Below are 14,806 nucleotides of genomic sequence, written 5' to 3'. Positions count from 1 at the left end.
ATGTATATAAAGTTTGTTTGTTAAACCGCAACTACGAAAGCAAACAAAATCCAAATGAAATTGCGTGCAGCTTCCAGCAACAATACACGCACACTGAGAGATATTTACACGCAGTTGCCCTCGAAACTGAACATGGAGGACAAACATTAACATTTCTATGCGTGCCACAAGGCCTATAAGTAGGCAACACGAAAAAAAAAACCAACACAAAAAAAAGAAAAAGAAAAATAGAAACTGAAAAAAAGAGGGAACACGTCAAAAGGAATTTCCAGCAGCATCCAGGGATAAATTCTGTTGCGAGCTTTTTGCCAGACTCGTGACACAGTGGACGCGAGCGTGAGTGAGAGAGATAAAGCGGGAGACAGAGAGAGGACTAGAGAATGAGAAAAGAGAGCGAGTAAATTTGCGAGCGCAAGAGTATAATTGAGCACTCTCTCTCTCTCTTCGCTGTGGCAAAGCCAACAAAACTAATTCGATTTGTTGTCAGCTGTGCCTGTGTGTGTGTGTACCACTCGCTCTTTAACTGTTTGTTTATGCGTGTATATTTTCCTGTTTTTTTTTTTATTGGGTGCCCAGCCTAATAAAACTCATTAAAAAAGCAGCGCAACGCCCACACAGGCGGCATGGCCCACGCTGCGTATGTGTTATATTTTTCTTGGTGCTGCCTTCGCTTTTCTAGGCGATTGCTCTTAGTTTTGCTGTCGCTGTTTTCGTTGACGTTTTCGTTGTTGTTGTTGTTTGTGTTGTATTTTTCGCATCGTGACATTTATTTTTACTTAATTTATTTTGTGCGCCGCCGCTTTGCAAATTTCCACACAGTCGTTTTCCCATTTTCTGCGCATCTTTCCGCCCCCCCCTGCTACTACTGTAACACAACTCCCGGCTCCCAGCTTACAGCTCCTACATCTACTCCTACTACAGCTGGTGCTGTTGGCAACTGGCTGCTGCTTTTTGCCTTGTATCTTGTGCTGGCTTTTTCGGCATTCGCTTTGCCGTTCGTTTCGTTTATTTGTGTACATACATATTTATTTTGCAGCATTCAAGCCCGCGCACCCGTGCTCGGTCGTCTGCTGCCCTTTCTCTCATTTCATTTCGATACACGCTTCCAGCTCATTTGCCGCTTCGACGACAAAAATTTCAGTTTTCAGCTTTGGCTAACATGGCGAGGCGAGCGTTATGGGGGCTTGGCTGATGCTGCTGCTGAGGTGCACAAATTTATTGGTTGATGGTGGATGAAATGGTGGAGGGGTAGGTGGGGGGTGGGGGAGAGACGAAAGGTAGGAGGCAGGAGGCTGGCGTAGAGGGTAGCCATCTGAAGTGTGTGTATGTGTGCGGCTTTAAGTGGCAGCCAGCGGTGTGTCTGTGTGTGTGTATGTGTTGGTTTCGGTGTATCGGTGTGACGTTCGGGGGCCGGGGTGGCCATTGGAAATATGGGTCAAGTTGTTGCCGCCTGTGCTAAAAATTAAGTCGTCGCTGTCGCAGCTGGCGTCGCTGTCGGCTTCGCTGCCAACGTTGCCGTCATGGCAATTATTGCTGTTGCGCATTAAGGGTTAATCCTATTGCCTTATAGAGTGTACAGAAATAAATTTCAGACGATGTGAATGTATGTGTGTGTGTGTACGTGCATATGTTGTGGCAAGAGGCAAATGGCTGCCAGTCTTTACCATGTTGTTGGCTAGCTTCTGTTGGTCTCCTTGGCTGTCGTTGTTGTTGCTGTTGCTGCTATTATTGCTGGCTATTTTGCGGCTGGTTAATCGGTAACAAAATATGTTTATTTATGACTGCAGCTGCTAAATTTTATTCATACACTTATACATGTATATATATTTGTTTGTCTCTGTATCCATTGGGCATTGGAAATGAATTTGGGTCGTATTTAAGCTTTGGCTACTTACTTTTGGGGCTCTGCTTAAATATTGCCAATCAAAATGAGCTATAACTATTTTTATACGCATTCAGTTTCATTTGGCAACTTAATGGAAAAATTCTTGGCGAGAGTATAACGAATATCTGAGTAGTAGTTTGTTCTGTGAACTTCGAGAAAGTAAGAGAAATATTCTTTAGGGATGGTCTTATTTTTATACCCAGAACCGATTGAAAACGAGAAATCAGGGTATAATGGTTTTGTGAAATGTATGTAACAGGCAAAAGGAATCATCGCAGACCCCATAAAGTGTATATATTCTTGATCAGGACGACGAGCTGAGTCGATATAGCCCTGTCCGTCCATCCGTCTGTCCGTCCGTCCGTATGAGCAAACGGATCTCAGAAGATAAAAGAGGTAGAGAGCTGAAATTTGGCATGCATACTCGTGTGTATCATACGCAATACAAGTTTATCTTAACTTTTATCGAGAATAATCGAAAAATCGACTTTGTTTTTTCAGCCTAATTTGAACAGTTTTACACCTGGAGACTTCAAATTTGTATACAAAGTTAATGGATACAAAGATTTTGTAATTTACAGATATTGGATACCACGCCCCATTCTCCCCCAATTTGTAAAAAACGCATTTCAACAAATAGAGACTTGTGCTTTAGAATATACACACATTTTAACCATATGATCACACTTTGAAAGTTTCATAAAAGTAGTCTGTCTACAAAAGAAACTATTCAACAAATAAATTCTGATAATATTGCCCACACTGCAGTGCAGCCCCAGCGCAGTCGCTGACGTGATTATACGTGTGTGTGGATGCATGTGTATGCATGTGTGCATAAAAAAGTGCAGAATGAGTAGAATATCAGTTTAGAGGGTTCAGGATATCTCCTAGTCGAGCAGTCTCGACTAGAGCCTTCTTACTTGTTTATTTAATATGTTATTAAAGTTATTTTAAAAATTCTAAACTTGTTTGTAAAATATTCAATTTCTATAATTAATAATAGAATAAAATTAAGAAAAACTTTAAGTCAAGAGTAATTAATTTCAATTAATTGATTAAACATAATAATAAATTGTTTTAATAAATTCACTAATTGTAGACATATCTGAAATAGTCATTAAAATATTTCATACTTACCTAAAATTAATACATTTAATTAAATAAATTATGAGGGCTATGAAGCATAAAATATTTTTTTTTTTTATTATTAAATAAGATATCTTATATTTTAAATTATTTTAAATTAAATTAAATTATTTTAAATGGGTTTTAATATTTTTTTTTCTTGTTTTGATATTTAATAATGAAACAAAAAATAGTTTTTTGAATGCTAAATTTATAATTGTTTTGATAAATTTTCCAAAACTACATAAAATAATATATACTTTAGAACATATATATTATACATTTTGTATATTGTTTTATTACTTTCCTTCATTATTCAGCACTTGCATCTGAATATCTTCTTTTTCTCAATACTATCGAGGTTCATTGTTTCCTTTATATTAAACCAATTTGTGTGTGAAGGCTCGTTAATTAACAATCTGACTGTTGCTTATTAATGTGCATAAATATCTTTTGGCATATTTGACACCCGTATCTGGCAGTTGCAGCCCTGACAGGTCGTGTGCCATAAATAATTGTCAAGTAAATTGGAAAGAAATGCGAGAAAACAATGCAACAGGAGCCAAGAGGCCACGCTGAACGAGAGCAAGGAGAGTGTGAATGTTAATGTAATTCAGGCACATGCATTATTTAAGCAGGATTTATGAGGGAGCATATATATGTAGATTCAATATGTACTGCAGATATAAATATTGGAAAAGAACAGCACAGAGTATGTCCGTAAGGGCATAGTGGTTGGCAAAAGTGTTGGCCGTTTTTAATAAATGCATGCATGCAGGCTGCAATATATCTGCTGAAGGCTGTCAGGCAAAAGCAACCGCAGTACAGCACAGCACAGCAGGAGCATCAAATAGACAGTGAGCAATCAACCAACAGGCAAACAAACAAACAAGAACAATCGACAAACAGCTTGACAGAAATGCCATGCGAAACATCGACAGCGACAACTGGCAAATATTCATGAGACATGTTTGTCATGTTTGTTGCAGCTATTGCCTCATAGATGATGACGATGATGATGCTGAATCCCCCTGCCGCCTCCACCCACCTCAACTGTCCCACTCTGTGCGGCCATAAATTTCGCTTGCTTCTAAAGCCATGTGCGTTCGACAAAAATAATTTATTTGCATTTAAAATGCAAAAATGCGACGCCAAACAATTGTTTTATGACCCAAACGGACGGAACGTGAACGTGTTTTATGGGCGCCGCGTACGTCACGCGTTCATTGCACCCATTGCCCGGCCAATGGGCAATACCCTGTAATCTAGTGCAGACCAATACAGCGGACCATGAACCAGACATCTTCACATCAAGAGCAGCGGCCGCAATTGAAATGCAGTTCAAGTGGCGGCTGCATTGACCCTGGCAACGAGTTGATTAAAGGCGCCTCAGCAGAGAGAGGGGAACACAATGCTGAATGAGGGCTTTTATTACCTAGACAGCAGCAATTGATGAGCGTAATTAGGGAGAGTGCCGAGCTAAGAGATTAGTAAGCAGAATTGAAACAGAGATAAATACTTGGGCATTTGTCAGTTGGATAAATTAAATGAAGCTAAGGGAAGTAATTACTTACTAGTTAAAAAAATGCTTTTAAATCATTAAAAATTATATAAATTCAAAATAAATTAAAAATATATATATGAAAAAAAAATTAATAAAAATACAAATTAATAATTCTGAAATCAGTTTTACAAAATTAAGCAATTTAAAAATAAATGAAAATATTAATGGAGTTTGTTCACTCAAATATTTATAACTATTCAATCAAATTTTCGTAATTCCAACAATTTTCTAGACTTTTCCCGCTCTAGCAATTGGCAATTCGAAAACTCTTAAAGTTTCCAGCAAATTCCCTATGAAAATCTGAGCTGTGAAATTTTTGTTACACGAAAATTCTATACAGCTTTTTATGTACGCTTATAAGCTGTGCATTGTGCGATATGTTGAACTATATACTTAGGGGCGGTTCCAGAATGCTTCCAGCTCATTGATCAGTACTGTGAAGTGGTGGGTGTGGAGAGACGAAGGGTTCGCGCGAACTATGCAGGAAAAATATGGCCAATTTAATGGCCATGAACATAAAATGACACGCTGCCAAAACTGAACAGCAGAGACTGAGAGAGAGGGAGAGAGGCAGAAGAATAAGAGGAAAGCGAGAGTGCAAGAGCAGCGAAAAAGCTTATGACTCCGTTGCTATTCGCCAAATCTAACATCGGCAAGAAAAACGAAAGTAAATAATAAAAGAATCTTTCAATGAAAAATATGGAGAAAATGAGGGGAAACGATTCTTGCTTCAGTCAAAAGCCAAGTGAGTGTCATAAAAAAACGGACGGTCAGTAAACAAATAAAAAGCAAAAATGATATAAGTGACTAAGTGGTATCCTGTAATTTGAAAATATTTATATATATATATATATAAAATACTAAAAAATAAATAAATAAATATCAATTTAAAAATAAATACAATTTAATTATAAATTGACAGCAGAAAGTTGCAATTCATATACTAAATAATATTTAAATGTATTAAACGATTTATACCCTTGAAATATACTTTGTAAATAGAAGCTAAAGCTTCAATAGATTTTTCCGTTAAGGAGTATCCATAACCATAAGCTCCCCGCCAAGGATAATCATATTTGAGCAAAAACAAATCCCTTTGCCATAGAAATACTGCTTAGTACAGAAATAAATTACATGCCATAATGACCAGAGTCCAACTTCTCTAATACACCCACACACAAACACGCGCGCACACACACACACACGCATATACATATCTACACTGTCCATGCACACACCCGCACATGCCATCTGACACACTGTCGCATTTGTTGGCTATGGCAAGATGCTATCAGTATATTGGGGCACACGAGGAGGAGTGGGGACAGAGGCCTGCGTAGGACATGTCGCATTGTTCCATGTCAATTGGCTGCCCGCACGCAGAAAATTTAGTGAAGGGCCGTTAAGAAATCACCTAAAATATTGCTAATATAATCCTTTATAGTTAATTCGACAGGACGATAGCACTGGCAAAGGAAAAAGGGTTCGTTTGTTGTTCTTATTGTTATTTGGTTTGCCTTTGTGCAAACTTTTCAGCACGTTGACATTTTTTTCTCTCCTGCTGCCCTTTCTGCTGCCGCTGCCTGCTGGGTAAATGGGTCAAAAGCAGTTCTAGATGGCCAGAACAGAACAGTGTTAACAGTTGGGCAGCAAAGGACATGGCGATAATCTCACCAGAACTTGGCAGCTTAAATGTATTGAAAATTTACTAGCTCAAGCTCGTGGTTGTTGTGGTTGTGGTTGCTGCCATGGCTTGGACCATGCTTAGGCAGTGATAAATATTTTGGCATAAATCAGGTAAATTATTTCAATTATTATTGAAATTGAATTTTGTATACAGTGAGCCGACAAGAGATGAAGAGAATATGCTCATTTCATCTAAACGATTCTGCTTTAAAGATTGTTGACGGTATTTCAAGTTGACAGAGGTTTGTGGGAGAATAAATTTAGTTGAGCAGATTTTGAGTAGGTTTTAATAGAGAAGAACTTTATATTGTTCCATAAATAGATATAACAACGTTCATTGATTTTAGCATAATTAATAAAAAGAGTTTTTTTTTTTTTTAATAATTTCCTGATTAGATATCATATTTACGGGAGTTAAAGGTGACCTTATAACTCAGCTTATAAAGCAGCGATTTATAGGAATGCTTTACATATAATTTCTATAAATCGTGGAAGCATATAAGTATATGAAGAGAATTTTATTCTTTTATTTATTTTTTAATTTTAAATTATTTAATTTTGATTGATGGATTTATTTTTTGTATTTATTTTATCTAAATTATTTATTTATTTTTGTTTCAGTTTTTAATGTTTAAATAATTTATTTATTTATTATTTGATTTTCTTTTATTTATTTAATTTTTTTTATAAAATAAAAAAAAAAATAAAATTAAACAAAATGAAATAATTTAAATAAATTATTAAAAAATAAAAACTTTTAAAATATATTTGTTCTTTTTCTTTTTTTTTTAAATTTTTTTTACAGATTTTATCTTCAATACTTTTATTATTTTATTTTCATCCTTGTAATTTTGTATTTATTTCACGAGCTTATTATATATTAACATGAGCCACTATTCATCTAGCGTCAATGATATTAAGCTTAGAATTTTTATTCAAATATAATAAAAATTCTGTTTACTTTTAATAGAATATATTGCTATTATTACTCTATTTATCTGAATTAAATATAAAATCATTATATATCAATAGCTCTATTTGTAATTCAGAATATTATTCAATTCAACTTAAACTCAGCAGCCTGCCAAACCATTCCACTAAACACATCTCCCAGACAACTTAATAAACATGTTTGTTGAGTAAATTGCAGCTGCTAAATGTCTTCAGGGCCAGCAGCTTGTGACAGTTGAGAGCCGAAATGCCGGAATGTTCAGGATGCCACTAGAGATAAAAAGCAAAGTGCACAGAGCAACGTTTAAACTGCAATTGAGTTTGGCCAAAAAAGAAAAGAGGAGAAACTCAGTTGCATAAAAGAGAGAAGCGCCCAGGGTCAGGTGAAATTGTTGGCGTGGACAGGCAGACCATTTGAACCATCAAATGGCGGCCAGACGAAAAATATATATATTTAGATATTTAATTTTGCACCTGTGCACGGGCACAAAAGGCTATAACTGGGTGTCGCTTTTCATAGCTATTTCGTTTTGGCTGTTAGCCAAGTAGAATAAAAAATATTGCGCATACGCTGCGTGTTGCAATGCAGCTGTAAATAATTTGATTGCATTTTTGTGCGGACTGATGCGTTCGCCTCTGTCTCTTTTGCTCTTTTACCCATCACATTCTAACTCACTCGCTCAGTCACTTCGTTCACTTGTTTGCCTAATCAGCTGAAGTGCACGCCGCCAGTCTCTTTATGTCCATATATAAAGATATTCGGTGGCCCCAATTCGAATCGTTATATTGATGTATGGAATTTCATGAAATTTTATGAAATTTATGCGCTAGCCGCCGCACGAGTTGTGTGTGCATAAAATGGACGCCATTTTCGAATATTTCCGTAGGAGGCTGGGCGGGAGGCAGTTGAAATGTGGACACTGCGGCTAAGCGAACCGCGTCGCATTGCAGATGAAACCAATTTTTTGAGCGACAACGACTGCTAGGCGACTCTCGACTGGCGCGTGAGCAAATTAATTTTCATCGTTGAAACAGAAGAAAAACAGAAATGAAACTGAAAATAGAATTATAAAATTGTAGAGAGAAATGTTACCCTAGATTAATTTCGCGAATTATTTGATTATCTAATTTTTTAAATAAAAAATATTATAGATACTTGGTAGTGTTTTTCGGCATACTGATCTGCTTGGGTTAAGTATAATTTATTTTCCCTTATTCTTCTCAATATTTCGCCTAGTTCTTTCGACATATAGTATATATTTAAAAGCCCAAGTCTCTCATATGCCTGCCAATTATTTTTTACAGGGTATACATATGCCCACACTTATACACTCACACACTTTGGGCTGCATGGCGTAAATGATATGGCAGACAGTGGCAGAACTCTTAGTTGAGGTCCCAGGCCCTGAGGCCCATTTCTCTGTGCCCTATCTGTTCCTTTCGTTACTTCCTGCGTCTCGCTCAATGAATTATGAATTCGTTTTGTGTGCAGCAAAAGTTTTTTTTGCTGCCTCTCTCCCATTTTTATTTTTTGCCTCTTAAGTTGGATTTTTATTTGTATTATTTTGTGGCTGGAAAGAATTATGTGCAAAATGTTCTTAGCCATGTTTTGGGCTTGCGCTGCGGCTGCTGTTCGAGCGCTGGCGACAGTGGCGGAAAATTAATATTTGTACAAGTGGATTTCGGGGCAAGCATTCATTTGTAGCTAAAAAAAAAAAAAAAAAGAAGAGAAACACTGAAAAAAGTTGAAACCCCCAATGACAAACTGTGCTTACTACGAATGGTTTTATACACAGCCATTTGTCTAGCGGCTTTTCAAGTTGTTTTTTGCATGTGACAAGAATTTAGTGAACGCAAGTTAAGTGCGCTGATAAAGTGTGAGAAATAGAGCAGCTAATTTGACAACAAATTGTTCTATCTAGCCCTCACAGAGAATTGTCTGTTTCAATTTCATGAATATGCAATATTTTGCACAAAATTTTTAACGATATACTAGATTGTTATCTGGGCAAATTATTCAAAACTAAAATTGAAAGCACTCGTTTATTAGCCATGAAAATGATTTGCATACAAAATGCATTTGCATACAACTTTTTGACAGCCAATCGGATTGCATGACAATATCACCCTTTCTACCTACGTCTCTCTCAGCATCTCTGAGGTTTTTGTTTTCAGCTCTTCAAACTAGTTGAGCTGAAGCATTTATCAAATTACACTGTCAGCTGGAAGATGCAAAATATTGTTCAACTGCTGGAGGAGCAGGAACTGTGCTCTGCTCTCCTGCTGCAAAAACTATTTTCATTTTCTTTCAATTTGACCTGCAGCTGACAGCTTTCTCTTGATAGCTTGCTCTGGCTATCTTAGGAGTCTCTCTATCCTGTTCTCTCTGTCTTTCTGTCTCTGCCTCTCTTTCATTCGGTATTTAAGATATTACAATTTGATTAACAGTATGTTTGTTTGAGATGATTTCTTCTAGTATACGCAATATCTAATGTCAAAGTTATTATAAAGAGACCAGAAGATTCCCTAGATGAATTTCGAGAAATTTTTCATATAAAATAATGAAAAAGTTTCTGTTATTAGTTTTAAATTTGATAGTTGCCTATCGCTATTTATGTATTTATGGACAATATATATAAAAGTACGTTACATACATACATCACTTGTGTAACCCTTGGGAGCATCTGTATACTAAATTTGCTAAGTTCAGTTTAAAAACGTAAGAGCGGTGATAATAAAAATTCAAGAAATTAAACAGACTTAGTGCATTGATAGGCAAATGAAGGAAATTCCTCCGGAATTTATCTAACTTTTCCACGTTTTTCTGGGCTTCTCTAGTATGCTGATATAAGAGTTGAATCCATTTTTACTGTTATAGTTGAAAACTACTTAGTTTACTGTCTCATATATGTACATTTGATCATATCCATAATACACAAGAATTAAATTTTCATTTAGATTATCGCATAACTATGTTAATTTGATAAACATGTGCAGCAATATATTTCACTTTATATGTAGTCAAGTCTGGCCTTTTTATACCCTGAACCCATTGAAAATGGGAAATCAGGGTATAATGGTTTTGTGAAAAAGTATGTAACGGGCAGAAGGAGGCGTGGCAGACCCCATAAAGTATATATATTCTTGATCAGCGCGATGAGCTGAGTCGATATAGCCCTGTCCGTCTGTCCGTCCGTCCGTCCGTCCGTCCGTCCGTCCGTCCGTCCGTATGAGTGCGTCGATCTCAGAAGTTATAAGAGCTAGAAAGCTGAAATTTGGCATGCATACTCGTGTATACCATACGCAGTACGAGTTTGCTTTATTTTTTCGATAAATCATCCGATAACTTTTTTATCGAGAATAATCGAAAAATTGATTTTGTTTTTTTAGCCTAATTTGAACACTTTCAGACCTAGAGTCTTTAAATTTGCGTTGTATATAAAGTTAATCGATACAAAGATTTTGTAATTTACAGATTTTGGATACCACGCCCCCTTCTCCCCCAATTTGTAAAAAACACATTTCAAGTACTAGAGACTTGTGCTTTGGAATGTACACACATATTCACCATATGATTACGCTCTAAAAGTTGCATTAAGATCGTATGTCTACAAAAGATTATTCAACAAATAAATTCTCATAATATTGCCCACACTGCAGCGCAGCCCAAGCGCAGTCGCTGCTTACTGCGCAGTTAGCAGAGCGCAGGCTTATGCGTGCGTGTGGATGCATGTGTATGTATGTGTGCATAAAAGAAGTGCAGAATGATTAGAATATCAGCTTAGAGGGTTCAGGGTATCTCCTAGTCGAGCAGTCTCGACTAGAGTCTTCTTACTTGTTACATTTGAAGTGTTTGCATATATCTATCAATCTTGCCTTCTCCCCCTTGCTCACCCCTTTGCATTTGACTAAAAATATGTATTTGCGCTATTCAAAAGCAATTGACAGTTGGACGATAAGGCAACAAGCGAGCACTTAGAAACCCACTCAAACACAGCACTGATCAAGCCTTTTACTAAATTCATCGAGCCAACCTGCACTGGGCTCTGCCACTTGGCAAATTGCAATTGCTCAGCTTTTGCCTGTTTCTTTCTGTTTTTTGGTTATTCTTATGCAAAAGTTGTGTTTTGTGCAGAATGTAACAAGTTTTTGGTTATGAATATGCATCAAGGCCTTTGCTTGTGCTGGCTGTCAAGTGTCCTGCCGCAGCAGGACATGTCATAAATGTCCCGCACATGTCCATCAACGTCAACGTCAACGTCAACGTCACCGTCGCCCCAACGCCCAAAAACTCCTGGCGAAACCCATTTGGAAAGTTTAGCATTTGCATTTGTTGTGAGGCTCAAACTGCAGCTGCAGCTGCTATGTTTGGTCATTTGGTTGCAGAAGACATACACACACAGGATATGCCAGGCGCCCAGGATGCACTTGTGCATTTATTGTTTTGCATACGCATTATTTATGCGAGCCACAGACCAAAACACTGCTTGCCATGCAGCATTAAGTAGGCCTGTTAGCCAGGCCTGACCGGCATGTCAAACAACGACCTGTATCTCCTTCTCTCTCTCTCCGTCTCTCTCTCTCTATCACTCTCTGTCTCTCTTGCCGAAGCTGAAGCAGCAGCTGCACAAATTTCAACCAAGCGATTAGCATGCAAAATGTTTTGGCTTTGTTGTTTTAGCCAAACTAATTAGTTTTGAACTGTAATTGAAACTGAAAATCTTGCAACAACGCCCTTCGATGTCTCCTCATCGCAGTTGTTACCACTGCCACTGCCACAATTGAAACGATTTTCATTAGTTTAGCTTAACAAAGCTACGCTGCATGTGTTCATTTAGCTTTGACATTCTACACAATGCGCTCCACATGTAGTGCCCAAAATCTATTTACAAATGCGCTCAATGCAATTGTTAGCCTAAATAAGATATTAATGATATATATAGATAGATATAGAGTTACATATATCTACATATCTATGTATATACTCAAGCCAAAAGCATCCAAGGCTGCTTCAAGTTGTTCACATAATTGATTTAAAGTCTTATGGTCTCTAGCTCAAAGCCTGAAATATCTTCGTTTACACAAATACATATTTAACCAGAGGCATGTATTTTGCATTGTATCTGATGGAAATTTGACATAATAACATAATAACTTTATCACATGCTTGCAAGTAACTTTGTATTTTGGATACATTACTACTAATTTACTTTATATATATTTATATATTTGATAGATTCACATAATAATATTCATATCTATTTATAATATATAAAAATAAATAATTACATTTTTTTAAACATATACATATATATATATATATTTTTTTTTTAAGTACTTATTATATAATCTAGTTTCTTTTCCATCTCTTTGCAGGCCCGTCTTGCCACAGCAATAAAGAGAAACAGCAACAATAGCAAAGAGCTACAAAGCACTGCCATCTAAAAACTGCAATTGCAACAAATACAAATGCAAATACAACAAGAAACCCGACAACAACAGGAACAGCAACTAACAATTCAATTGCGCAATATATAAAGACATATATAGATATATATTTAAAAAATATACTATAAATAGTAGAGAAAAAAGAAAATTTTACAAACTCAACAGCTGCGTACACTTGAGAATATGATATAAAATAATAATTTACAAGACGCTTCAACACGAAAAAAATGCACTAAACAAAAAACAGCAAATAAAAAGGAAGAAAAGAAAAGCAAAGAAAAGCCGAAGCTGAAGTGGAAAAACTTTAACTGTAAGAGAATAACCAAACACACACAGAGACTCTTTGGGTTGTAAAGACAAACAAAGAAAGCAAAGTTGGAAGAAAGAAGAAGAAGACAAAGAAGAAAAACAACAACACAGCAACAATATAATAATATTGCAAACAATAAAGCATATACTCGCCATATATTGAAAGAGAAGTAAAGAAAGAAGAAAAAAAAAAACAAGTTGGGAGATTTTTTGTAAAATTAAGAGTTATTAAGCAACAACAGAAAAAAGAAAACAGAGCTAGAGACAATGTAAGCCAGCAAGAAGGAAAAGAAACTGACAGAGCCAAAGGAGTAGGGGAATAAAGCAGGAGAGAGACGGAGTGAGAAAGAGGATTAAAGTAAAATATACGCGCCTCGTCAACAGCAAACACCGAAGAGACTATGAAAAATGCGCAACTGAAGCTGAGTGAAGTTGATGATGAAGAGCTGTGGCTGCAGCTGCAGCAGCAGCAGGAACAGCAACAGCAACAGCAACTAGCTTTTAGATTAGCACACAGCAACAACAGCAACAGCAACAACCAACTTACTCAACAGCAACTAAAGAGCTTAAGTACAAAACACCATAGTAACAGCAACGGCAACAACAACAACAACGGCAACGCCAGCAGCACCACCACCACAGCATTAGCAACAACAAACAAACAGCATGTAGTTATATATAATGCAAGGGCTTTGCAGGAGCAACAGCAACAGCAACAGCAACAGCTAGACAGCAACATGTTGTCGGCGGCCAATGGCGGCAGCAATCAAGCAACATACCCAAACATAAGACTGTGCGCACGCAAGCGGCAAAGATTACGTCGGCGGCGAAAAAGAAAACAACTAACAATACCAGCAACAGCAGCAACAACACTCAGCAATAGCAACAGCAACGGCAACAGCAATCAAAGCAGCAACAGTGAGAGCAACATCATCAATTCATTTCATGGCCTGTGGCCAATTAGCGTTGGCATAGCATTGCAACTGTTGCTGCCGGCGTTGAGATTGTGGCAAATGCAGCTGCAACTGCAACAGCGTGCAGCAATATTGCTACGAATGCTTGCTGGCACAGCCACCGCCATTATTTCCTATCTACTGCAGCTGCTAAGCAATTGCAAACGTAGCAGCAGCAGCACAAGCGCCAACAGCAGTAGCAGCAACAGCAGCAGCAACAACAGCAGTAGCAACAGTTGCAGCGGCACACATCTAATCAACGGACTAAATAAACACTCATGGATATTTTTATTGATATATTTGAATTTATCTGCTAAAGGTAAGTGAGACTCAACAACAATTAATCACTTAATAATATATCTTAGACAAGTGCAAGCACTTGTGCTGCAACAACAACAGCATCGGCAGCAACAGCATTGCCTATTTAGTTGTGTGTGTGTGTTGTTGTTGTCGCAACCACTTGGCAACAACTGTTGCCGCACAAGCTGTCATATTGTTTAGCTGCATGCCAGCAACAGCAACATCAACAACAGCAACAACAACAGCGGCGGCGGCAACTTCATAATGCACGCCGGCAACATATTGTCACTTTGACACATAAAACCACTCAAGGGTGGGCGCAATCTCATCTGTTTCTCTCTTCTTACTTTTTTATTTTATTTTTTTTTTGTGTGTTCCGTGGGGGCGTTTGTTAGTTGTGACATTTACGACAGCTTCAAGTGAAGCATGCCGGCAACAACAACAGCAGCAGCTGAAAGAGGGCCGACCTCAGTCTCAGAGACAACCTCAGTCGCAGCCGCAGCATCCTCGGTCGCCTGGCTGTCTATGGCACTTGAAAGCGTCTGCGCCTAGGGCTGAATTTTTTTTACTGCTGCTGCCACTGCC

General features: G+C 37.5%; 1 protein-coding gene across 5 annotated transcripts in view; it reads left to right on the top strand.

Annotated features, from left to right (window-relative positions):
• LOC6576449 (neuronal acetylcholine receptor subunit alpha-7) overlaps positions 1-14,806 on the top strand; it is a 119,683-nt gene that overhangs the window by 56,853 nt on the left and 48,024 nt on the right. For 4 of the 5 annotated variants that reach the window (XM_044008594.1, XM_032728504.2, XM_044008595.1 and 1 more), the window contains one exon: positions 12,588-14,240. In XM_044008594.1, the coding sequence (XP_043864529.1) occupies positions 13,370-14,240 (871 nt within the window). In that variant the 5' untranslated portion in view covers positions 12,588-13,369. Of the gene's footprint in view, positions 1-12,587; positions 14,241-14,806 lie in introns of those variants that run through there. The other variant, XM_044008596.1, reaches the window with a different exon arrangement.

The sequence above is a fragment of the Drosophila mojavensis genome, unplaced genomic scaffold (genome assembly GCF_018153725.1).
Source record: "Drosophila mojavensis isolate 15081-1352.22 unplaced genomic scaffold, ASM1815372v1 contig_36, whole genome shotgun sequence".
Taxonomy (NCBI): domain Eukaryota; kingdom Metazoa; phylum Arthropoda; class Insecta; order Diptera; family Drosophilidae; genus Drosophila; species Drosophila mojavensis.
This window is presented reverse-complemented; position numbering and strand designations above follow the sequence as displayed.